We start from the raw sequence: 23,564 nt of genomic DNA, 5'->3' as shown, positions 1-23,564 counted from the left end.
CAGGCTTGAGGAGAGGAATGTTCTTCTGCGTCATACCTGAGTTACGGAGTAGACTAACGAGTACTCTAACTATAGGTTTGGATATCCGTTGATGATCGTCACTCGACAGCAGCTACTGGACGCCCTGTACTCCACGCTCAGGAATCCGGAAAAAGTCAAGACCGGACAGCGGGTTGTGGATATTCAGACACGAGCTGATGGCGTCTCGGTGTTTACGGACTCCGAAGGGGAGTTTACCGGGGATGTGGTTGTGGGCGCAGATGGCGTCCGCAGTGTGACACGCTCGCATATGTGGCGTGCTGCGAATCTATCACATCCGAATCTCGTGACCGAGAAAGAAACACGAAGTATGCCCATGCGAAGGCACTTGGAACTGTGACCCATGAACTAACTTGCTTCTCTCCGCAGCCATGTGTGCAGAGTACAGTTGCGCAGTCGGGATATCGTTTCCGGTCAAAGGGCTTGAGTGCCCGGACCAAGTGATGTGCTGCCATGATGATCAGGCCGTGCTTCTCTTTCCGGGAAAAGACGGAAGCATCCGCTGGGTGCTCATTCAAAAGCTGCGGAAGAGATACGTTTATCCTGAGACACATCGGTTTTCAAAGGACGAAGTCCACGCAATGTGCCAGGCCGCCGCGGATATCCCAGTTTACAGGGGTATCAAGTTCAAGGATATCTGGACAAGGACCACAGAGTATGGATCGGCGCTGCTGCAAGAGGGTCTCTTACAAATTTGGACCCACGGTCGAACTGTGTGCATCGGCGACAGTGTGAGCAAGGTTAGATAAGAAGCATTAACCCCGCTGACAGTACGAGATTGCTAACCAGACCGATTTGGAAGATCACCCCGAATATAGCGCAAGGGGCAAACACCACGATCGAGAGCGCAGCTGCGCTCGCAAATGTCCTCCGGCAGGTCCGAGACCTGCAGCAACCGTCGGAACAGACCATTGGCAGGCTTCTACAGGGGTATGCTGAGAAACACCGGAAACGACTGCAGGGTGTTCATGCACTTTCTTACAGGGCGACCCGTCTTTGTGCTTGGTCTGGAGTGAGGTGGAAGTTGATGGCGCGGTATGTCTGGCCGAACGTGCCTGGTGGGCTCTATCACGCCTTCGTGAAGATTATCGCTCCAGGACCAGTCCTGGACTTTATACCATTACCCAGCCGATGCATGCAGGAAGGCGTGATGTTGAGTGGACTTAGTACTATGAGATTTGGATGGGTGGTTTTGATGATCATTGCAGGTGTGGCAGCGATGTCTTTCTCTTTAGTATAGATAGGGATAGAAACATCGACTCGACGGGCAAGACATGCTAAGAGAAGCCTGTACTCAAACTTGCATGCCTAATTCTTCAGTCCGCCTTTGCCCGTCTCTTGCTCAGAATCCAATCCAATCTCCAGATAACGATCACAGCAGCACCAGCAGGCGACGTCAAAGCCGACAGACCTAACACCTGTAAGACCCCCCGAGGGATGTTCACTTTCTCACCGCAGTCCCTAGTGTATACTGTAGCAGCCCACAGGACCAAGGTAATATTGGAAATGAGATAGTCCCACTGAATAAAGTTGGCAGTCACGTCCACCATAGACTCAAATTCGACAATCGTCCAGGGGAGACTGGGGAGATAAACATTGCTGGGTCGTAGGTCGCTGGCGCATCCTGCACATGGTGCCTTGCTCAGAAGAGAGCTTATGAGTGTAGTCATATGGGCGATCGTTGTCGTGACTAGGGCAAGCATGTAGACCGCTCGACGATCTCTTTCCAGCTGCACTCTTTTGCTGTCTGGTCGAATGAACGATGACACCCAGAAAAGGACAAACATCCACAATGGCCAGATCAACAATTCGGCTAGCAGTAGCTGCTTGACTGTGTACGAAAGAATAGCAGGGGCTGGGAGAGTTAAGACAAGTACGTGCAAGTGATACACCAAGATAATACAGGTCTTCATCCAAGGAAGAGAACGGAAAAGACGAGGAGACTGGCTGGTGACTGGCTCAAATGATAGAGTGAATGCGCAGTAGATCGGCATAACCGCTGCTTGGGTCAAATGCATCTGCAGAACACCTAGCCAGGCAAGTCTAATGAAGCCGACCAGTGGTTAGTTGAAAGTCTTCCATATGTACTAGAGAAATGTCAAAGTACATACCTCCACGCAGCACCTAGCGAAGACCGTTTCCTTCTCTCCTCAAGCGCAAGTAGGATATATGACACACCTGTGGTGGTAGCAAGTGTGACTCCTAGAAGAGACAGAGAAGGATATTGGCCATTGCATACGGGCCAAAAGGACACCACGACATCTTTGATTCCTCGATCAAGAGCGAAAATGCCGGTGAAACTTGGGAGTAGCGTGGCGTCAGGAGTCCCAGATAGTTCGCCATTGGCCCTTGCATGCCTCGAAAGGGTGATGAGGCCTTTCTGGGCGCCAGTAACCCAAATGGAGTAAAAAGCAACGGCTCCCAGCGCAAGAAAGACGCCTCTGATGAGATTCAGTGGGTGAGGCATGCTGCGAGCGGGAAAAAGTGAAGGCGATGGAGTTTCCGGACGGTAAGAGAACAAGGCGATCTCAAGGTGTGCCTGCTCCACGTCAACATTAGAGCAGCAACCCTTTATGCTGTCTTGATTACGATATGGCCCAAATGCTGGATCCCGAGCCCAGCTCCTCCAATGGACTATGATCGTATCGAAGTTCGCCTGATAACACTCATCCACTACCCTGACGGTTGTAGTTCAAATTACCATAGCAGAAAAGTAACATGATCTTCGCTGAGCACGTCGCAAATCCAAGCAGGGGTTACCATGATAGCTAAGCAACTACTGCAGTGCCTGCCGCTGGAGGTGCATTGATAAAATCTTGGTGCAGATACTTTAGACCCTGCGCCTGCTCGGGTAAGCTCGGCTGCAGGTCTTCGGACCAGATGTTTTCACAATTTGTTCGGTCATACGCTCTAATCCCTGCTTAAGACCCCGTGCTCTGAGGCATGTCGAGCTTGACGGAATCCGAAGACTCACCCCGAGTGGCCGAGAAAGCTACTAGAGATATTTGACTGTGATGTGCCTGCAGCACATGGATTATCCCAGACGTGAATGCATGAAGACATCACCACACACCGAATATCAGCTTATCGAAGCACTGGGGCGTACGGGGTGCAGATTGACCGAGCACTGATATCTAATCTCATTATGGGGTAGAAGCATTCGTCGGATAAGCCCGCTGTAGGAGACATCCATTCCACAAGACATAAGGCATTGGAACTCCCTCTAGGTAAAGGAGTATCAGATACTCTCCCCAAGACCTGAAGTATGGCCACCGCAACGAAGGTGGTCGAGCCCATCGCCATTATTGGCAGTGGTTGTCGCTTCCCAGGGGGTGCGACGTCGCCCTCACGCCTCTGGAACCTCCTCAAGGACCCACGCACTGTCGCATCGAAACCGCCAGCTACTCATTTCGATATTGACTCCTTTTACCACGAGAATCCAAGTCATCCGGGCACGACCAACACTCGCGAAGCGTACTTCCTGTCTGATGATCCACAGCCTTTCGATGCGTCATTTTTCAATATCTCGGCCGTGGAGGCGGAGAGCATGGACCCTCAACAAAGACAGGTCTTGGAGGTTGTGTATGAGTCTCTCGAAGACGCTGGCCTCTGCCTAGACTCCCTCCAAGGCTCGCCTACTGGAATCTTTTGTGGAGTCATGGGAAATGACTGGGAAGAGTCCCTCTCAGTGGACTCCAAGTTACAGCCTCGACTTACAGCCACTGGTGCTGCACGCAGTATTATTGCCAATCGTGTCTCCTACTTCTTTGATTGGCACGGGCCTTCCGTGGTGATTGATACTGCCTGCTCATCAAGTATGGTAGCTCTTCATCTTGCAGTAACTGCTCTGCAACAGCAGGAATGCTCGCTAGCACTTGCAACTGGCGTGAATCTTCTCCAGTCTCCTAAGGTCTTCGTTTCTACAGCTAAAATCCAGATGCTTTCTCCAACAGGGCGTAGCCGCATGTGGGATGCGAAGGCTGACGGGTACGCACGAGGAGAGGGGGTGGCATCTGTCGTCTTGAAACGGCTAAGTGACGCGATATCAGATGGAGATTCAATTGACTGCATTATCCGAGCAACTGGAACTAATCAAGATGGTCGGACGATGGGCATCACCATGCCTTCAGGTGCATCCCAACTTCAGCTGATCGAGAGAACTTACGCGCGAGCGGGTTTGAATCCGACGAACTTCCGAGATCGATGTCAATACTTTGAGGCACACGGCACAGGAACGCTTGCTGGTGATCCCCAAGAGGCATCTGCGATCCACAATGCATTTTTCGGAGGCCTCTCCGAGCGTCCCGCCACGCATCCCAATGGGACAGCAAACGGGACATCAAGCAGCATATCGAATGGCACCTCGAATGGACACACAAAGAAGATTAGTGATGCAAACGGCACATCCGAATATAACCACCCCATGCTGGTGGGCTCTATCAAGACCGTTATTGGTCACACGGAGGGCACGGCGGGACTAGCAGGTCTTTTGAAAGCGTCCCTGAGCATCCAGAAGGGCATTGTGCCGCCGAACCTTTTGTTTGAGACCCTAAGCCCTGCACTCGAGCCTTACGTCGCGAGTCTCAGAGTCGTGACGGAGGCCACACCCTGGCCTTCGCTCCCTCCGGGGGTTCCTCGACGGGTGTCGGTCAACTCGTTCGGGTTTGGAGGCACCAACGCCCATGCCATCCTGGAGAGTTACGAGCATCCTTCTTCCCATATTACCGATACACTCTCCGATGCTCCTCTGGTTCTGCCATTTGTCTTCTCCGCCGCTTCAGAGCGCTCACTAGCTGAGATTCTCGTCTCGTATGCGAAGTGGTTAAAAGAGAATCCGTCGGTGTCTTTGGCCGACCTCGCGGCAACCCTTCTCCACAAGCGGTCGGCATTGAAGGTCCGACTGAGCCTGTGGGCGTCTAATGTTCCGGAGCTGGTGAGAAGATTAGAAGAGGAGGCGCTCGCCATCCGAACAAAGAAGTCTGTACACATAATCAGTCGACGATGCAGCAGTTCATTACGAGTACTTGGTGTTTTCACTGGACAGGGTGCTCAGTGGACACAGATGGGATGGGACCTGATCAATGCCTCTCCACAGGCACGGATCTGGCTTGAGGAAATGGAGGAGTCTCTTTCTCAACTTCCGGTCAAGTACCGTCCATCGTTCTCTCTTCTCGATGAAATCTCCAATCCCGCGTCGAAGATGGGCAGCGCGAGGCTATCACAACCTCTGTGTACATCCTTACAAATTGTCCTTGTCAACTTTCTCAAGGCTATTGGCATTGAATTTGCGTCAGTGGTTGGTCATTCCTCTGGCGAGATTGCCGCGGCATATGCTGCAGGCTTCTTGACTGCATCAGATGCGATCAGGATTGCCCATCTACGAGGGCTCATGACTTCATATGCTGGTGCAGACAATGACCAACCAGGCGCAATGCTAGCTGCAGGTGTATCAGTTGAAGAGGCAGAGGAGCTCTGTGCTCGGTCTGAGGGAACAGTGGCTTTGGCTGCCTGCAATGCGCCGTCTCTAGTCACCTTCTCCGGCGACGCGGACGCCATTCATACCCTTGAGCGCCAACTTAAGGAGGAGAATAAGTTTTGCCGACTGCTTCGTGTTGACAAGGCCTATCACTCACATCATATGCGACCTTGTTCCAGGCCGTACCTAGAGGCCTTGAAGGAATGTGGTATTACTCCACTAAATTCAACTGGGACGGTCTGGCACTCCAGTGTCTATCCAGGAGTGAGCGTGTTGAAGTGGGATACGTCCTTGGTCGACGAATACTGGAACGCTAACATGGTAAGCCCTGTGCTATTCTCGCAGGCCTTGACGACAGCGCTCAAAGATCATCACGCTTTGCCCGACTTCGTTGTAGAGGTTGGACCTCATCCCGCCCTGAGGGGGCCAGTGCAGCAAGTCATTGCAGACCTATTTCCCAGCACGCCCCAACCTCCTTACCTCGCCTCCTGTAGCCGTGATATCAGTGGATTTGAGTCTCTTGCATGCCTCGTTGGCTCCATATGGGCGGCTATCGGCCTCAGCGCGCTCGATCTGTCCAAATATATGCGTCTCTTTGGAGTCCCCAATGCGTCTATTCCATGCACTCTGACGAGGACACTCCCCACATACCCATTCGACCACAGCAGGCTATATCATACCGAAAGCCGTATGTTGAAGCGCCATCTACGGCATCGTGGTCTTCCGCATCCCCTGCTTGGCACACTAGAGCCGGAGAGTGCTGAAGGAGAGCTACGCTGGCGGCATTACCTCAGACAAAATGACCTTCCTTGGCTGAGTGGTCACCGTGTTCAGTCACAGACTGTATTTCCAGCCACAGGATATGTCGTCATGGCAATGGAGGCCGCTCGCCAGACGAGCAATAAATCAATAAAGCTTATTCAGTTGGATGAAGTCGCGATTCATCAAGCCATTGTACTGCCGGAGGATGAAGGCGCAGGTATCGAGGTCCTTTTTAGACTTAACCTCACGTCCAACGACGACGACGCTACGGCGGCTCACTTTCACATCCATGCAAGCACCGGAGACTCTCTACAGCTAAGCGCCTCCGGCAGGTTAGAGGTAATCTGGGGTGAGCCCGACACCAGCCAGCTGCCGGGTTCGAATATGGAGCTGCCTTGCGACACACATTCCTTGGACATTGATCAGTTCTATCACTTCTTATCCTCGATGGGCTATGGCTATACCAACCCTTTCCGCAGGATTACCGGGCTTTCTCGTACAAAGGATAGATCATTTGGAGTGATCCAGAATATTCAACCCGACGACGGACAGTATCCCTTCATCGCTCACCCTGCTGTACTGGACTGCGCCCTACAGACTATGCTTGGTGCTGTAGGATCTCCAGGAGATGGAGAGCTTTGGACTCTCCTTGTCCCGACGCTTATCAAATCGGTAATCATTAATCCAGCAACCTGCGGTGCAGGTAGTACACGGGACTTTCAAACACAAGCCGAGGTCGTGCATCCAAATGCCAGCATGACCTCCGGCGATGTACGTCTTTTCACACAGGGCGGACACGGCGCTGTGCAGATGGAGGGCGTCCAGATAGCTCCCTTGGTCCAACCTCAAACAGACCGATTGATCTTCTCCGAAATTCTATACGGCCCCTTGACGCCCGTTGCAAAAGCATACCCGGCACCGGCTGGATTTTCTGACTATGCGCTGACAATCGAACGAGCGGCATTGATCTCTGTGAAGCTGGTTCACGCGCAGCTCACCGAGGACCTCAGGCGGTCCTTAGACAGACATCGCGCCCGCCTGGCCAGCTGGATGGACCGGACACTTTCGCTGGTTAGGGCCGGGATGCATCCAACTCTGAAAAAGGAATGGCTGAATGATACTCAGGAGGATCTTGATGCTATTGCAGCAGCAAATTCAGGGTCGGCTGTATATGATATCGCGCTCACCGTGAACGCCAGCCTTCCTCGCTTCTTCCGGGGCGAAGCTTCGATCCTCGAAGAGGTGCGGAAAATCGATGGATTTACCCGGTTCTACAGAGATGACATGGAGCTGAATGCCATGAATGATCGAGTTGGTGATGTAGTGGAACAGCTTGCCTTCCGGTATCCACGCATGAAAATCCTCGAAATCGGTGCTGGCACTGGGTCCGCAACACGTTCGGTGCTAAGCAAGATTGAGCGCCAATACCATTCGTACACATTCACCGATATCTCGGTGGGATTCTTCGAGCAAGCAAAGGAAGTCTTCCAGGAGCATGAAGACCGCTTTGTGTACTCTGCGTTGAATATCGAAAAGGACCCTGCTGAGCAAGGATTCGAGGACGCTTCTTTCGACCTGATTGTCGCAGCGAACTGTCTCCATGCCACTAAGTCAATGCATGAGACCATGACGCATGTCCGCCGCTTGCTCAAGCCAGGCGGGCACTTGGTTATGTTGGAAATTACCAATGCCGATTTGATTCGGACCACGTATCTCATGGGAGGGCTGGAGGGCTGGTGGGCTGGCGAGAACGATGGCCGTGTCTGGGGTCCGATGTTGCTTCCTTCTGACTGGGAGTCCCTCTTGCGCCAGACTGGCTTCTCTGGCATTGATCTGCGAATCGGCTATGGAGACCCAAAACTGACTCAGTACGAAGTCATCGCGTCTCAAGCAGTCGATACTCAGATCCAACTACTCCGTGACCCTCTGGGTACGTTTGCACAGCAACAGCCTTCGGCGCAGTCGGATACCACATTGCTTCTTCTTGGTGGATCAACCTCGAAGACATCGGCTCTGATCCGTCAAATTACCGAACTAGTTGGGTTCCATTTCCGCCACATAACATCGGTCTCAACTCTAGAGTCGTTGTCCTTGGAGGGAATGCACGATTTGACTGTGATGAGCCTGATCGATATCGACGCGCCGTGCTTCCGAGACCTTACTCGCGAACGGCTTAGAGGTCTTCAAAGGCTCATCCTCGCAACGTCAAAGCTGCTTTGGGTGTCCTCTGGCTCCGAGACCGAGAATCCGTTCCTGGCCATGAGTATGGGATGGCTGAAGGCCCTGGCAACTGAGCGAAAACGCACCATTTTTCAGTACCTCAACATTGAAAGCCCAGGGGCTGTCAAAGGGGAACTCCTCGCTGAGAACCTGATGCGTCTTGCACATGCTAGCGGGCCAAATGATCATACCCTACCAGACCAGGTATATACCACAGAGCCCATTCTGTATTACCGGAATGGCAGGATGGAGATATGTCGGGTCCGGAGTGAATCAAGGGTAAACCAGAGGTATCTTTCCTCGCGGAAATGGCAGTCCCGGCAGGTAGACCTACATGACACTGCATCCATACTCCGCCTGGTGCCGACCTCTAGTGGCCGTCATGACCTACGCGTTCTTGAGAAGCAACCACATCGCACAAGCAACGATGATCTGACAATTCGCGTGCACTATTCCACGGCATCTGCAGTTGCCGTGGGTAATAGCTTCCTTTATTTGATCTGTGGGGAGGATGCAGTCACCGGTACACGAATGGTCGCTCTGTCTCGAGGTCTACAAAGTGAACTTCGCATCCCATCGTCCTGGGCCTGTGAGGTCCCCTCGGCCTTTTCGCATGGATCAGCCGCACAGTTCCTCCAGCTCGTGGCCAGTGCCATCCTTGCCGATGCTCTCATTGACCTGACCGCGTCGAGCTCTACCCTGTTTGTTCACGAGGCTGATCCTACACTGCAACGAGTTCTCTGGAGCCGGGCCTTGGTGAAGAACATATCACTATTCTTCACAACGGGCCACCCTGCGTTTGGAATGCCAAACGTGACCTTGCTGCACCCACGAGCCTCAAAGTGGGAACTGAGGAAGCTACTACCACAGGAGATCTCTGTCGCTGCCTCATTTGAGCGCGGGCCGTCGTCCAGCAGTGTTTTTGCTCGTGCACTTACCCAGCTGCCCAGCCCTGTGAAAGTCAAAGTGCTCGGAACCTTCTACCAGCCCACAGCACAGCATCATTCCGACACTCGTGGCGAACTGACAAGTCTGCTGAGTAAATACTGTCGCCTTGCGGGCCAGATGTACGATACACATGGTCCGATCGATCTAGTGAGCGTCGATGCAATGTCCAGTACCCCTGTGCACCCTAGTCAGGTGGTCGATTGGACTCAAAATGTATCACTCTGTGCCCAAGTTGAGCCCGTTACCTCGCAAGTCAATCTATCCAGCAATAAAACATACCTTCTAGCTGGAATGACCGGGGACTTTGGCCGCTCCCTCTGTCAGTGGATGGTGAGCAGAGGCGCTCAACACGTCGTACTCACAAGCAGAAATCCCAAAATCCCCAGACAGTGGATACAGACCATGGAAGAGAGTGGAGCGCAAGTGATATCAATGCCAATGTCAGTGCTCTTACCCCCTGTACGTGTACCTTCTGACCTAGCGTAGGGACCTTGCCGATCGCGAGTCAGTCATTTCTGTCTACCGAAGGATTCAACAGCAACGACTCCCTCCTCTGGCAGGTGTCGTCCACGGAGCCCTCCACCTCGAAGACCTGACATTCGAAGACCACACCCTCAAAACCTTCGAAGCGACCACCGCACCCAAGATCCAAGGAAGCCTTATCCTCGACGAACTTTCCGGGCCAGACGTAAACCTTGACTTTTTCATACTCTTCGGCACCCTAGCCGGGGTAGTAGGAAACCTCAACCAGACAGCCTACTCCGCCCCCACGGCGTTGCAGAGCTCTCTCATCAAATCACGTCGCAAGCGCGGTCTAGTCGGTAGCATCGTACACCCCGGTATCTTTGCAAGCGTAGGATACGTCGCCCGCAAGAGCAGCCGATGGATGGAGCACGTCCGCAAGGCAACAGGCTCCCTCCTCCTCTCCGAGCACGACCTCGACAAACTCTTCGCGGAAGCCATCCTCGCCGGTCATCCGGAGTCCAATCGGAACCCGGAACTCGTTATTGGCGTTCCGCTGATGGATCCAGTCGCGCAGCCCGATGTCTTCTGGTACACGAACCCACTGACATGGGATTTCATCGACTACTCTCTCAAAAGCAACGCACATGCATCTGGGTCCACACCTCAGGGCTCAGCTAGAGCCCTGCTTGAGTCCGCGACAAACATGGATGAAGTGCGCGAAGTTATCACCGTGGCACTGATTGCGCAGGTGCGCAGCAAACTGAATATGGCGGAGGATGCTGTGGTCACGGGGGATACGCAGCTCAATGACCTGGGCCTTGACTCGCTTGTTGCGGTGGACCTGCGTACTTGGTTCTCGAGGGAGTTGGTGGTGGATATTCCCCTCCTGCAGATTATGAGTGGGGCGAGGATTGAGGAGTTGACTGCGGCGGCTGCGTCGAAGCTTTCGGACAGTATGATTCCACTTGTTCAGGGTCGGGATGGGGCAGAGGAGGGGCAGAGTAATGGTGCATAGCTTTGTCGTCGTCAGGTCGGATGTAGGGAAATCATTCTGTTTGCGCAACCGAGGCACGCACGTAGGGAATTCCATTACATGGATGATATGGGGACACAATGGGGACGCATATGGAGACGAGACACAGATGGAGAAATCGATCATGTCTATCATTTCCCCAGAAGGTCAGAATGTGGGGAATTCCTGCAGAATGACCCCGCGTTTACCCCAATACGTCCTTCTTCCAATCTAATAATGCCATACCTAGTTACTGGATAATGAAGGGCAACATCACGAGTCATGACCCCGGATATCTATGGCAGAGCGCTTTTCCGTGGGGTTAATCTGCCGTCTGCAGCTGCCGTGGTGATTACCTTGAACACATATAAGCTAGAGTCAGAATGCTGCGCAATGCTGCTCATCCAGACAATCAAGTCGTTCCCGACTCTTCTAGATATAATCCAATATGAAGGTCTCTCATCTCTTAGCGCTTGCTGTTTCGGCACTTGCGGTCGATCACGGCTCATCGGTATGCGTGCACCTTGCCAGTATAGAAAACATGAGATAAAGCTAACAAAGTGATGTCCCAACCAGTACGGCGGGTCAGGCCCCTACAAATCCGTATGTATACCCCCCAACCCACAGCCACTCAAGCACTAACAGTGCAAAAGTATTACTTCGAAGTCGAGTCTCTACCAAACCACACCTTCTACCAGCCTTTGCAGTCTGGTCTCGAGCATAGCTCGAAATTGAAGCTACCGGTCATTGTGTGGGGTAATGGAGGCTGTGACCCATGGTATGTATCCAATTCCATATGTGACAATCACCTCTGGCTAACATCGACCTAGTACGTCCATAACCATCCCCATGACCCATAGGACAATCCTATCCCCTGAAGCAATCAACTAACAGGAAATAACAAGTCGGCCTCAAATTCCGCAACTTCCTCGGCGAAGTCACCTCCTGGGGCGCCCTCGCAATCGCCACCGGCCCCGTCTTCACCGACCCCTCCGAATACTCAGAACCCCCCAGCGACCCAGCCAACCCAGCCTCAGGCCAGAATCCTGCCGCCCTAACCGAGTCCATTGACTGGGTCTACAAGCACGCCGGTAAAGGTGCATGGAAACACATCGACAAAACCCGCATCGGGGTGTGGGGGCAGAGTTGTGGCGGCCTGGAAGCTTATTCTGCGGGTGCGCATGATGATCGCGTTAGTCACCTGGCGATCTTCAATAGTGGTCAGTTGAGTGTGAATGCGAGTGAGAGTGTAGCAGGGAAGATCACGAAACCGGTGTTTTATAGTCTGGGAGGGCCGGGGGATGTTGCTTATCCGAATGTCAGCTATTTTTTCTTCTCTCTTGGTGGTATGTGCTGACTGTGATATGTGATATAGGGGAACCGAGACTATGAGGCGCTGCCTGACACCACGCCTGCGTGGAAGGGAAGTCATGAGCTGGGCCATAGTGAGGCGTTTGATGTGCCGTTCGCGGGAATTCCTGGGGTGACAGGAAGGAAAATCCTGCAGTGGATTTTGAGGGGGGATAAAAGTGCTAGGAAGTGGTTTGTGGATGAGCAGGCGCATCAGGCTGGGTACGTAAATGTTACGTATCAGAGCCTGGAGAGTGTTAGGGTTACGCCTATTCACTGATTTTGCATGGACACAAGGACATATGCTGCTACGATGAGTTTAGTTGCTATTGAGTAGTTCAAAGGCTGCCCATGGACCTTATGCTTTGCGTGTGTCAAAGATATAAGAATTCTACAAACAAGCGCAATACAAAACACCGCTCAGAACGTAACTCAGAATCCACAATAGCTTCACTAAAGCCACGTAGGGAGCCGTCTCGCACTACCCGCATCGCTTGAACTGCAGGACCGGACCTTCGCCTGTAGAAACGATATAATCCCAAAGCTGATACTCCCCCGGATTCGTTCTTCCCATCCCACCGCATGGATGTCCACCCCCACTAGCCCCTTCAGGTCCATCCGCAACTCTGAAGTCATATTTTCGCATAACAGAAGCAACAGTGATAGAAAACAGGGTCTGGGTAAAGGCCTTCCCTATACAAGCTCGCGCACCGACAGAGAACGGGACCCACATCTTTAACCGCAAGTCCAGCTGCTCCTGAGTTGTATTTTCGTCCAAAATCCAGCGCTCGGGCATGAATTCGAACGGATGCGGGAAGATGTCCTCGTTATGGTGGACAGTATATATTCCTGCTGACACGTTGTAACCCGCTGGTATATGTTCTCCGTCTACTGTCTGCCCGCCTCGACTAGTGTGGCGAAACATGGTTGCTCCTGTAATTGCAGGCGACAGGCGCATGGACTCCATGATGCAGGCATTGAGGTATACACAGCTTTTGAGTTTGTCATCCATAGTGACAGGCTCATCAATTGCGAACGCCGTCCGGATTTCAAGTGCAAGCTTGGTGTATGCGTGCGGATTCCGGGATAAGTAGAATAGGATAGCCCGTAGGGAGATGGAAGTCGTATCTTGGGCTATATCTCTGAGTAAATTCACTATATTCTGGTTGGAACATGGGCGTACCTGCTGTAACAAACATAACAGCTTCAGAGTAGACCTGCTTGGGAATCATCGCCGGCGACCCATTCTTATCGCCTGTGAAGTGCTTGAAAGCGTCGACATGCTTCGTCTCTCCACGCCTGGGATAGTCCGCAAGGAGTCGATTGACAAAGCCGAGAAAGCCCTGCGCACCGCGAGTAGCAGCAGGAAAGAGCCACTTGTCTAGTCGTCCAAGGTACAACATCCGGAGATGCATCAGGACGTAAAGTCTGACATTAGTAACCTCGATGTCATGAACCACGTGTCGCCAGCGTTGATCTCGCAGCAGGTCATATTTCAATCCAAAGACAAAATCGGTCATTGTGTCGAATGTAAGATATGAGCACCAGTCGGATATATCAACGGCTGGACCCCATCTCTCGGGATACTCTACCGTTAGGCCGGAAGGGGACAGCGCGGTGATGAATCTTTCCACATAGACTAGAATGCTCGGTTCGAACTTCTTGATGTTGGCCAGAGAGAAGGAACCTGCCACCAGCCGTCGTCGCTTGGAGTGTTCGCTCTTGTCGACGAGGGTGACCAGGTTTAACTTATCGTGTCCGAGGGCGGCATAGGTTGGATCCTTGGTCACATTTGACCCGACAGAATAGATATCTAACATCCAAGGTTAGGCTCAGTTGCAAATTTCTATGTCTAGTCAACTCACCCCTAATTGCATCGGGGCTACTGAAGACAAGTCTATCTGGGGCGTATCGAAAAACGGGGCCTGCGAACAGTTCGTTCAGAAGGACAGAGCCTGCAATGACGCTTCAAGTCACTGTACCGTAAGTTCTATGGCACCGCAACGTATCTAGGTGAACATCACCTTTCCAAGCATGATATGTTCCACGGAGAATGGTGAACTTTGCAAAGAAAGGGCCAGGGTATCTAGCTAGAGGGTGAAACCAGGCATTGTAAACACAGTAAGCGGCAATCTACATAGTCAGCAGAAGTTTCATTTCCTCCGCAACGTGCTCACCGTCAAAATAAGACTTGAAGGAAGAGCCCATTGGCAGAGTAGAGAGGAAAAGTAGGTGTCCCTCATGGTAGGGCTCAGTCTTTCGGAAGCAGCTCTCCGCTGTGTAATGCTGCGGGGCAGATATAATTCAGTGCACCCATAGCACAGGCGCCATATAAGGCTGCTAGAGACATAATATAAGAGTTAGTGGCCGCGCCGTGTTTGGAAGAGGTACCATTTTTCGTCATAATCCAGCTAAGACCATGATCGGCGATCCCATGAGCTAAAGATCAAGGTTGCTATCTAGAAAAGAACACATTGATTGGCGCAAGGATGCGTAAAGCACATGATCCTTCTGCAAGGGTGAAGTAGCGGGATATTCAGGCCTGAGGGCTGCCCACATTGAATTTGATGCACTTATGATGCCGCAACTGCCCAGGGTGAGAAGAGCTGGATTCCAAGCAAGATGCTCTCTTATCTCGTCCCATTCCTTCCTCCAACCCTTCTTCTCGGAGCGGTAAACTTCGAATGGTGCTCTTCCTCTTTTGGTCGCCGCTCCGTTTGCTGGCTTGTCATTTCCTCAATGTCATTTCATGTCATCCTTCGCGATTCGCCCTATACGCACCCCCTTGCCAACTACATCACTGGGTTCTTTGCGGCCTGGTATGTCATCTGGTCTGCCAATCTGCTCCTCGTCAAGAGCCTGCAAGATCTCAGGCGCATCCAAAGACACCCGTACAACCCCACCATCTACCTATGGCAGCACCAGCCCATCAGCAACTCTTTCAACCGGCTGGCCTGGTCACTCGACCTAACTCTGAACTTTCGGGCCTTTGGGTGGAACTTTAAAACTGTGCAGGTGCGCCAACCACCAATAACTGCCGGCGACCTGCAGGCTGGTCTCGACCCGACAAAGTCAAACCTCTGTCGGCAAGAGAACCTGATTCCTGGCCGCTCTGCATTCCTGCAGGAACAGGTTCGTCGCTTATTCGTGTCTGGAATGTGGCTGGTAGTCTGGCCTGTGATTCGTGGCAATGTTCGGATTCTTATCCCTGCCGCGAGGTTTGATCACACTCTAACAGACCTGCTCTCCGTCGCGACCACGCTGTATACGTTTATAGATGAGATTCATGCGGTAGTAAGCCTGATTGCCGTGGGGCTTCTCTCCGACGAGAGCTGGAGATATCCACCCCTTTTCGGGCCTCTGGAAACCCTTCTTTCGGGTCGACTCCAATGTAAGAAATACCATTCTATTTCTGATCCAAATGCTAAAGCTTTCAGAGACATCTGGGGCAAATTCTGGCACAACCTGCTAAAAGAGGGTCTCCAAGCCACCTCAAAGGCAATCGTCCCATGGAGACACCCAAAAGCGCTATGGAGCCTAACGCGAATCTGGACCTGCTTTATCCTCACCGGAGCAGTGCACGCCGCTGCCTCGTACGTGGTCTCCAGAGAGCCCAAGCCAAGCCTCTACGCCGGCGTCTTCTACTGTCTCCAGCCAGTCGGCATCGCCATCCAGATGGCGATCGCTGCGGCCTTACGATCCATGCTTCCAATATCAGCTTTCCGCAATAAAGCAGAGACAGCTGTCAATTATGCTGTGGGGCTGTTGTGGCTGCGCTATTGTTTCCCCTGGATCGCCGACGACCCGGCCTTGCGTGAGGCGATCGGCGCTATTCGCGCTATTTAGATCGTGCAGATGGTGGCGCTTATGGGAGGAAGATGCATTGCTGTGGATCTTGTTGGGGAGATTGTGTGATAGGACTCTTCTGAGAGGATTGGGTTCGGTGTCGGTGAGGTGCTTCGGTTGATAGCAGAGTTGACGGTACCCCGGGCCCTGGGGGCGATCAGATTGAAAGATAATCCGAGGTCCGTGGGTGGAGCTGCTTCGAGTCATTTGCCTCTTGAATAGGCGAACAAACATTGAGTCATCTTGCGCTAGGCATATGCATTTGAAAGTAGCTTCGCTGTGTAGGCTTCTAATCACCTCGTCATATCGAGATGTCGAAATACGGAGTAGGTAAGGACGTAACAAGCCCGCATATGCACCGCCCCGAAGCGCTTGTCGGCGTAGGGCAGCGTCTGCACAATGGGCAGTTGAATTAACGAGAATGAGGTAATTGTCAGGCACTTCTCTAGAGAACCACAAGCTGCACTCAAGACAACGAACCCAGATCCCACCCCTCCACCTCACTGGGGGCAGTAGGGCCAGTTCCAGCAGCACCCAGCTGCCCGTCTGCGCCACCACGCATAAGCGCATCAAAGAATGCCGTGTCAAATCCCTGCAAAACCCAATCATCCATGCTCGCCGCGGCATCTGGAAACAACATCGGATCATACTGAGACCCCCCCGCTGCCAAACCCGAAGCTGCAGACTGCGCTTGTACCAGCAGCACTCCATTACCAGCAGTCTCTCCTGGATGCATATCCCGCGGCGTTGTCGGCGAGCTCGTCGTTTTCACATGAATGGACCCAATCCCACCAATCGTCACCCCCTCAGACGGCAGAGTCCCGCTCTGCGCCTCACTCTCGATTTCCCGCGGGCCAGCCGGCAGGATTTCTACCCCCTCCGGCGCAATCCTAACCGTCCCAATATACGGTACCTTTATAATGAGCTCGGAGGGGTTCTGGTCTTTCTGACCGGCTGCAGCGCCCGCCGCGGTTGCTTCGATCTCTAGCAAGTCTCTCAATAAAAGTCTACATCGCGACGCGAGAACATCCTCCTGGAGTTCTTCCATGGACTTCATGCATTCGAGCGCCTGCTCGACTGTTGCGCGATCACTGAGGCGTTGGTGGATGAGGATCTGATCGACGCCTTTGTATGAGTGGCTCACGAGGTGTGCGAGGGTGAGTGTCATTCCTGCGACGAGGGCAAGGAAGTCACCCATTCGAGAACACGCGGTTATGGGGTTGAATGTGCGGATGGCGATTTGTCTGTTTAGGATCTCTCTTGAGGCATTCACGCATGCCATGCGAGAGTAGAGAGAGAAGGAGCTCTGCGTTGGGCAGAGGATGAATGGGAGGTGCAGCTGGTTGACCATCGTGTAGTAGCACATGTGGTCCCATGCGCGGCCTGCCTCCCAGAAGGCTTCGGCAGAGTCGACTTCCAGGCCTGCAAAGGAGAGAGGGCGCCAGAATGACGAGGGGATGTGGGCGATTTCCGAGATCAGGGTGCGGTCTATGGCTGCTGATGCGGAGCGGAATTCAGGCATGGTGGTGATTTGATTTCGTTCTGTGATTTTGGCGGCGAGGTTGGTGTTTATTAGGCCCAGGGCGGATGATGGAGCCAGAGTGATGGATGATTGGAGCTGGGGTGTTACGGTTGAGGGTTGGGTTGCGGGGATGTAGCTCGTTGGGAGGCCGAGGAGGATTGAGACCACACGCTCCATCGAGACGATGCATGCCCACATTATTTCTGGGTCGAGCTCGTTTGTCTCGGTGATGCATTTGAAGCGGTAGTGGCCGGGTTGGTGGAGTCCGAGGAGTTGTGCTGCCATAACACCGCGGCGCAATGTGATCCAGGAGCGGCGGATGTTGCCGCTGTCGACGTGGTAGAAGGTCTCGAGGACGATGTTCTCGAGGCCTTCTAGAGAGCCGAGTAGAGCGTCGTTTGTAGTTACTTCCTTGATTGCTGACTCTGCCAGCCTCTCCATGATGTGGTGGTGGTGTTCGGTCAGACCTGGGATGACTGTGTTGGAAGGGAGGTGCTGTAGTCCAGCAGCAAAGAGCAGCATTTGCCTTGCGAGCAGCACCGGGTGAGACTCTGGGTACAGAAGACTTGGGACTGGGATCGCGGCCTTGGGGAGCTTATCGCGGGTTCCAAGTCGGGACTTGAAGTTGGATTGGTAGCAAAACGATGAGATCCGGGATATTCTTGTTTGTAAAATGTTAAGGTCTTTCTTGTGAGGGAGAGCCCGGAGAAGAGCTTGGGTGATGTTCGAGTACGGTGTTTGCCGTCGTATGGAGGACTTATCGGAAGCAGGCGTTAAGGGGAGGGTTGCTGTTGACTCAACGCGTCCATCAGTCCTCCGATCCTGAAGATACTGATTCGTCACTGTGTGGCTTTGCAGAGTCGAGGCTGGTGATGGAGAGAAGACCCCGCTGCTTTCGTCTACTGGCGTGAGTCTCGGGTAGGGGGCGTTCTCTATCAGATCCTGGCCGATACATTGCGTGCCTCGACGACGACAAATGATACATGTAATGTCGTCCGACGATAGAAAAGTGCATTTCACTTTCCGTCGTCTGCACTCTCGACAGCTGTGAGTCCCTTTCCGAACCTTGAGCCGCTTCGACGGGTGTTCGTCCGAAGGCACATTCATGTCGCGGCCAGGAGATTTGGCGTCAAAACTTAAGGTTCGTTCATCAACAGGCGGCTATATCGATCGCAAGCGTCCGAGAAATGCCTGCACTCTTGTTGATATCCGAATGTCTGACCACTCCAGAGGTTGCAGAAAGAGAGCTCGGAGATGACGGGGTGGTCAGGCTCGGACGAAGCAGCTGACAAATGCCTTCGGACGAATCCATCAGCCCTACCTCGGAAGCTTCGGAGTCGTATTTGATTGGTCCAGCAATAGCATAGTGAGAGATCAGCTCATGTTATACTAAGAGACTTTTTCTGTTCGACTAAAAAGGTGCCATGATACTAGATTAGTGTCAGTTTAGTCTATAATCGATTCCCAGGTTTCACATATACCTTTGTATTCTTCACTTGTTTTCTGCATTATGACTAAAGAGTATAGCCCAGTGTTTGCTAGCTAGAACTAAGGACCATGGGAGAGCGGTAGTAGAATACAATGCACGGCTCCTACGAAGCCATCCGCTCAACACGAAGCTTCAGCTCCTTTTCCAACTCAATCCCCGCCCTCGTGGCTTCATCCAAACTCTCCTCCGGCAACTCCAGCAGCTCATTCTGGGCCTTAGCCGAGAAATCACTGGCCGCCCCAGGGTAAAAGGTCCGCGCATATAGCAATCTGCTAAACCCAGCCATATTCCCCTTTTTCACCAGCGCCATGCCCCCCTCATACCTCTTCTTCGACTCCTCGTGCGTAACCGTCCAGTCCTCGTCACTAGTCCCAGTAACCCTCTTCACACTCTCAAACATATCCTTCTGGCTCACCACAAAGCTCTTCACATAGATACCCTTATTCAAAAACGACGAGAAAGTCAACCCCCGATCAGTCTCATCCCTCGGAAGCTCCCGCAAGCTGAGCACCCTCGCAACCGCACGCCCAACCTGCGCCAACGTCGACGTCGAGATCTTCGTCTCACCCTCATCATACAGCGTTACCGCGCGCTTCTCAAGATCAAACCCGAATCTCGCCTCCCCGCCAGCAAGGCTGTAGTCGTACCAGAATCCACAGCATACAGTCACCCACTGCATACCGAGTCTCTCGATCTCGTTCCGTTGGGCTTGCCCCACGGGACCTAACAGAGTATCCTCTCCAAACTTGATGTCTTCGATATCACCGCCATACCCGTTCGGCATGATATAAAGGACGCCAGCTTTGGCGGCTGCTTGGACGAGTTTGCTGTGTGTGTCGCGCGGGGCGGCGGGGGACATCGTTATGATGAGGATTTGTTGGTTCCGGAGTGCGGCGATTAGGGTGTTTTCGTCGGCGTAGTCGACGTAGGCGGTTTTGATGCCGGAAGGGAGTTTGTTGGCGCTGCCCTTGCGGGATAGAGCTGTCACTTGGTGTTTTCCGATGGCTAGGAGGGCGGCGGTGATGTGGGAGCCAATGGTGCCTCCGGCCTGGGGTTGTTAGCGTGCTGTCTGTGCTTGACGGGTAACAGCGGAGCGGAGGGGCTATTTACTCCGACAATGGCGACTCTCTCAATGGTGTTCCTGAAGCCCGCGGGCTGAGCGTTGGCGTACTTGGGCATTTTGGCTGGGTTGGTTGCTTTGGATGTATGAAGCGGTGGTATGTTGGCTCAACGGCTTATTCGAGGTGTTGGTGCTTGTGGATGAGAACCGAAATCGATGCGAGGAATGTGCGTCTCTTTATACAAGTCGTACCGAGTCCCGAGTCTTGTAGCACTTCGAGATCTTCCCATCCTACCTCTGTGATACCCGAGCGCACTAGGAAATCTCGGACATAAGATCTCGATCTAAGTCGTTTATATCGGCGTTAGCCTTTAAGATTGCTCACAGTCCAATGTGATTCGCTCGGAGTTAATATTGAGCTTACAGCCAGCAGAGGCAGCAAAATAAAGAACAACAATAGTGGAGAAGTATAGTTCCGCGCCCGCTCCGCCGCAGCAGCATGTAGGGATCCACTGGATTAAAAACTTCTTATTGGTTGGTGCGGCAATGGATAGCAAATATCGCCGCAATAGCCGCACATAAAACCGCACCGGGGCATGGTATTGAAGACCCGTTAGCGGACTGCTGAAACTCCGAACACATCATCAAGTCGCGTACAGATCGACAATGCGTAATGTGAGTCAAGCTGTGTCAGTTCGATTTATCATGTCTTGCAGTGATAGCTAAATGTCCCCTTTTCTGATTCAAGAGCCCGTCAAAATTATATATATATCAATGATACTGGGGGCGATTATGAGTACCACTAAAGACAGGTTTCTATAGCCAACAAATCCTCGTACCATGGGTTACATACGGTTCGATTCATATTATTGTTTATACTGTAACCAGAATCTATTCTATCACACCATATAACAAAACCCCTCTACCAGAGCAAATACCCCTATGACCAATACCGTCTAGAGCTGAATATCATGGCCAAACATAGTCAAATATTGCTCTATAAAGAACGGATCCCAGCTCACCCCCCAATCCATTGCGGGGACCATATTTTCGTTCCTGGGCTCGAGAGGGAAGAACTCATACCCCGCCTCAACAGCTTCCAACTGCGCAAGTTCCCTTCGTTTCTTCGCCGTTTTGAGACTGAGTAGATGCCGCGCCATTGAGAGCGCCTCACGCGTGAGTCCTGTATCAGCAGCCTTGACCAGGTTTTCTAGGCCCCTGAACGCGGCGCCGATATGTGCTGAGACTGCCGGGATGTCGATAGCGACGAGAATACATGTATACTGGAAGACGCTGCCGATGACGTTCCAGAATAGATGGCCCTCGCGAGCTTGCTGCTCCGCAGCTTCCACTGCGGCGTTGCCGCTATCAATGACGAGCTGAATGATCTCGTCCGGTATGCGGATCTTAAGATGATAAAGGCGTCGATAGAAGCAAAACGCGATATCCGCCTTTGTCACGATTAGGAAAGGATGGGTGACTTTAACGCCACCTAGCGCCTCAAGACGGTGGAATAGCTCTTGGTCCGCAGATGGGGGGTGTGATTCGTGCTGGCATTGTGACCTTGATGAGGGGATAATTGATAGTAAATCGACAAACTGATCGGCAATAGATCCTGACTTCTGGGCGATGGGCTGGCAGGTAATGGCGCGAAATGACATAGGCGAATGATCGTACTCGTAAGACAGCATGTTATGGCCAGACCATGAGATCCAGAAGATCCTCCGTAGTTGGTCCGCATCGTGACCGAGGGCTGCGACGCCAGGGATTGACGCAATCTTTGTGATGGTTTCTTCCTCGTGTAGCCCCAATGACTCACAGAGGTGCATTTGCGTGCACGATGCGATCCAGGCATTGCTGGGCCGGGTGGTGGCACGTAGGTAGAACACTCGCATGCCCCACGCAACGATGTGGTCGATACCATGTAGCCGCGTGGAGGCCGGATCATCGAGAATGGCCTTTGCGTACTGCACCAGCTCTGTCTCTCGCGGGTGTCGATCGGAGGATAGGAACGAGCCAAGGGCAGCGACTCCAGCGGCTACTGCCGCAAAGGCGATCATATTGTTGTTAAAGGTATGGTAGTACTCCCGACATCGTTGCGTGAATATGTTTGGGTCCATCATATCACCTATGGGGCCTAATATTGAGAAGTACGCATTCGAATATAAATTGAGTTCGTCCTCCGAGATGAGATTTCCCAGAAAGCTATGCGTACTCGAGGCCTCCTCAGGGCGAATCCCGAAGTTGTAAGCAAACGACCTCATTTTTGGAGGGCTGTCGGACCCAAGGGCCACGCCTAGTATATGCGGAAAGGCCATGGCCGCTGATGCGCCCGCGTATCTGAACTTCCGTGCGTCGAAGATGCCGGGGGCTGCACCAGTCACAGTGGTGCGAGTACTCGTTAACGAGCCGTCACCCTCGCGATGGTTACTCTCCGTATGAGACAATGTTGTCGGGCGAGGTTCAGCCTCGTGGTTTGCACGCTTAGCTGGGGGTGGAGCAGGTGCGCCGGCGGCCACAGCGCCTGTGGAGTTGTCGTCCGAGTACCTGCAGTCGTACCTGTAGGTGGTACACATACTACAAGGGTACTGGGTATCGCATTTCCGCTTCCGCTGATGACAAGGAATGCATGCCTTTCTCGCACGCTTGCGCTTTGTGATTGTTGTCGACATAGCTGGTGGGATGGGATAGACTGCTGTGGCACTAGGACTGTCGTACGGTCGGTCCTCCTCTTGTCACCATTTTATCAATTCCTTTTCTGCTGGTTAGTAAGTGCGTGCGCGTAATGCTGAAGATGGGTCGTCGAAGTGCGGCTGTACAGAGTGAACCGGGGCTGACAATGCAGAACAGGTTGCTCCATTTCAACACACAGAGGCTGATGGTCTATTCGTAAACTAGCTTTAAGTGGCTAGCGCAGTCCAGAGTTATAGCAGGTCTAGAATAGTTAGCTTGGGGGCGAAATACAGTCAGTTGGCGTAACTGGCCTATAACTACCAACATGAAGGCCAATTGCTCAAGGGAATCCCTATAAGGTCTAAAGCTTTCTAATTGCTAGAGTAACGACACAATGAATGGATAGGTCGATGGACCCTGAGAATGTATCTAGTATGCGTATACTCCCAACGGACAGTTGCCTTCGTTCATCAAAGTGGCTCGCAAGTCCGATCTTGGCTGATCTTTGGTTAGAAAAAACTCCTATGTATTCTCCTCCGACTCTTGCCGTTTTTGTATTAACTTGCAAGAATCAACGTTGGTTGTTGGTTTGTGCCACGGGTGGAGGTAGGGGTCAGGGGAGCACGAGGCAGTATGCAAGCGTGCATCGGGATATTGTGAAGCAGCACGCACACATACTCGAACAAGAATTTCCCTATCAAA

The 23,564-nt window shown here is 52.6% G+C and overlaps 9 protein-coding genes across 9 annotated transcripts; 4 read left to right on the top strand and 5 right to left on the bottom strand.

Moving 5' to 3' along the window:
• Nucleotides 1–276: 276 nt before the first annotated feature.
• Nucleotides 277–1,372, top strand: BJY04DRAFT_184476 (FAD-dependent oxidoreductase; the record flags this gene model as incomplete). The annotated part of the gene is made up of 3 exons (XM_073710620.1): nucleotides 277–347; nucleotides 409–779; nucleotides 842–1,372. Coding segments are annotated over exons 1-3 (862 nt in total), but the record flags the coding sequence as incomplete, so codon positions are not given.
• On the bottom strand, nucleotides 1,356–2,506 carry BJY04DRAFT_216166 (uncharacterized protein; the record flags this gene model as incomplete). The annotated part of the gene is made up of 2 exons (XM_073715658.1): nucleotides 1,356–2,082; nucleotides 2,151–2,506. The coding sequence occupies 2 exons, from the start codon at nucleotides 2,504–2,506 to the stop codon at nucleotides 1,356–1,358; spliced, it is 1,083 nt and encodes a 360-aa protein (XP_073573645.1).
• Nucleotides 2,507–3,304: 798 nt separating this feature from the next.
• Nucleotides 3,305–10,925, top strand: BJY04DRAFT_216165 (uncharacterized protein; the record flags this gene model as incomplete). Its single annotated transcript, XM_073715657.1, has 2 exons — nucleotides 3,305–9,885; nucleotides 9,932–10,925. The coding sequence occupies 2 exons, from the start codon at nucleotides 3,305–3,307 to the stop codon at nucleotides 10,923–10,925; spliced, it is 7,575 nt and encodes a 2,524-aa protein (XP_073573644.1).
• A 445-nt stretch (nucleotides 10,926–11,370) lies between these two features.
• On the top strand, nucleotides 11,371–12,552 carry BJY04DRAFT_216164 (uncharacterized protein; the record flags this gene model as incomplete). The annotated part of the gene is made up of 5 exons (XM_073715656.1): nucleotides 11,371–11,433; nucleotides 11,499–11,525; nucleotides 11,576–11,678; nucleotides 11,828–12,240; nucleotides 12,298–12,552. 5 exons carry the CDS (start codon nucleotides 11,371–11,373, stop codon nucleotides 12,550–12,552), a joined length of 861 nt encoding a protein of 286 aa, XP_073573643.1.
• Nucleotides 12,553–12,753: 201 nt separating this feature from the next.
• Nucleotides 12,754–14,515, bottom strand: BJY04DRAFT_226440 (cytochrome P450; the record flags this gene model as incomplete). The annotated part of the gene is made up of 5 exons (XM_073718413.1): nucleotides 12,754–13,406; nucleotides 13,456–14,085; nucleotides 14,138–14,197; nucleotides 14,255–14,405; nucleotides 14,450–14,515. 5 exons carry the CDS (start codon nucleotides 14,513–14,515, stop codon nucleotides 12,754–12,756), a joined length of 1,560 nt encoding a protein of 519 aa, XP_073573642.1.
• Nucleotides 14,516–15,011: 496 nt separating this feature from the next.
• BJY04DRAFT_216162 (uncharacterized protein) lies at nucleotides 15,012–16,118 on the top strand (the record flags this gene model as incomplete). Its single annotated transcript, XM_073715655.1, has 1 exon — nucleotides 15,012–16,118. One exon carries the CDS (start codon nucleotides 15,012–15,014, stop codon nucleotides 16,116–16,118), a length of 1,107 nt encoding a protein of 368 aa, XP_073573641.1.
• Nucleotides 16,119–16,584: 466 nt separating this feature from the next.
• On the bottom strand, nucleotides 16,585–18,747 carry BJY04DRAFT_216161 (uncharacterized protein; the record flags this gene model as incomplete). Its single annotated transcript, XM_073715654.1, has 1 exon — nucleotides 16,585–18,747. One exon carries the CDS (start codon nucleotides 18,745–18,747, stop codon nucleotides 16,585–16,587), a length of 2,163 nt encoding a protein of 720 aa, XP_073573640.1.
• A 485-nt stretch (nucleotides 18,748–19,232) lies between these two features.
• On the bottom strand, nucleotides 19,233–20,308 carry BJY04DRAFT_216160 (aromatic alcohol reductase; the record flags this gene model as incomplete). The annotated part of the gene is made up of 2 exons (XM_073715653.1): nucleotides 19,233–20,177; nucleotides 20,240–20,308. The coding sequence occupies 2 exons, from the start codon at nucleotides 20,306–20,308 to the stop codon at nucleotides 19,233–19,235; spliced, it is 1,014 nt and encodes a 337-aa protein (XP_073573639.1).
• Nucleotides 20,309–21,145: 837 nt separating this feature from the next.
• Nucleotides 21,146–22,980, bottom strand: BJY04DRAFT_226438 (C6 zinc finger domain protein; the record flags this gene model as incomplete). The annotated part of the gene is made up of 1 exon (XM_073718412.1): nucleotides 21,146–22,980. Exon 1 carries the CDS (start codon nucleotides 22,859–22,861, stop codon nucleotides 21,146–21,148), a length of 1,716 nt encoding a protein of 571 aa, XP_073573638.1. The 5' UTR covers nucleotides 22,862–22,980.
• Between the last annotated feature and the right edge of the window lie 584 nt (nucleotides 22,981–23,564).

The sequence above is a fragment of the Aspergillus karnatakaensis genome (genome assembly GCF_047715665.1).
Source record: "Aspergillus karnatakaensis strain CBS 102800 unplaced genomic scaffold BJY04scaffold_13, whole genome shotgun sequence".
NCBI classification, from domain to species: Eukaryota; Fungi; Ascomycota; class Eurotiomycetes; order Eurotiales; family Aspergillaceae; genus Aspergillus; species Aspergillus karnatakaensis.
This window is presented reverse-complemented; position numbering and strand designations above follow the sequence as displayed.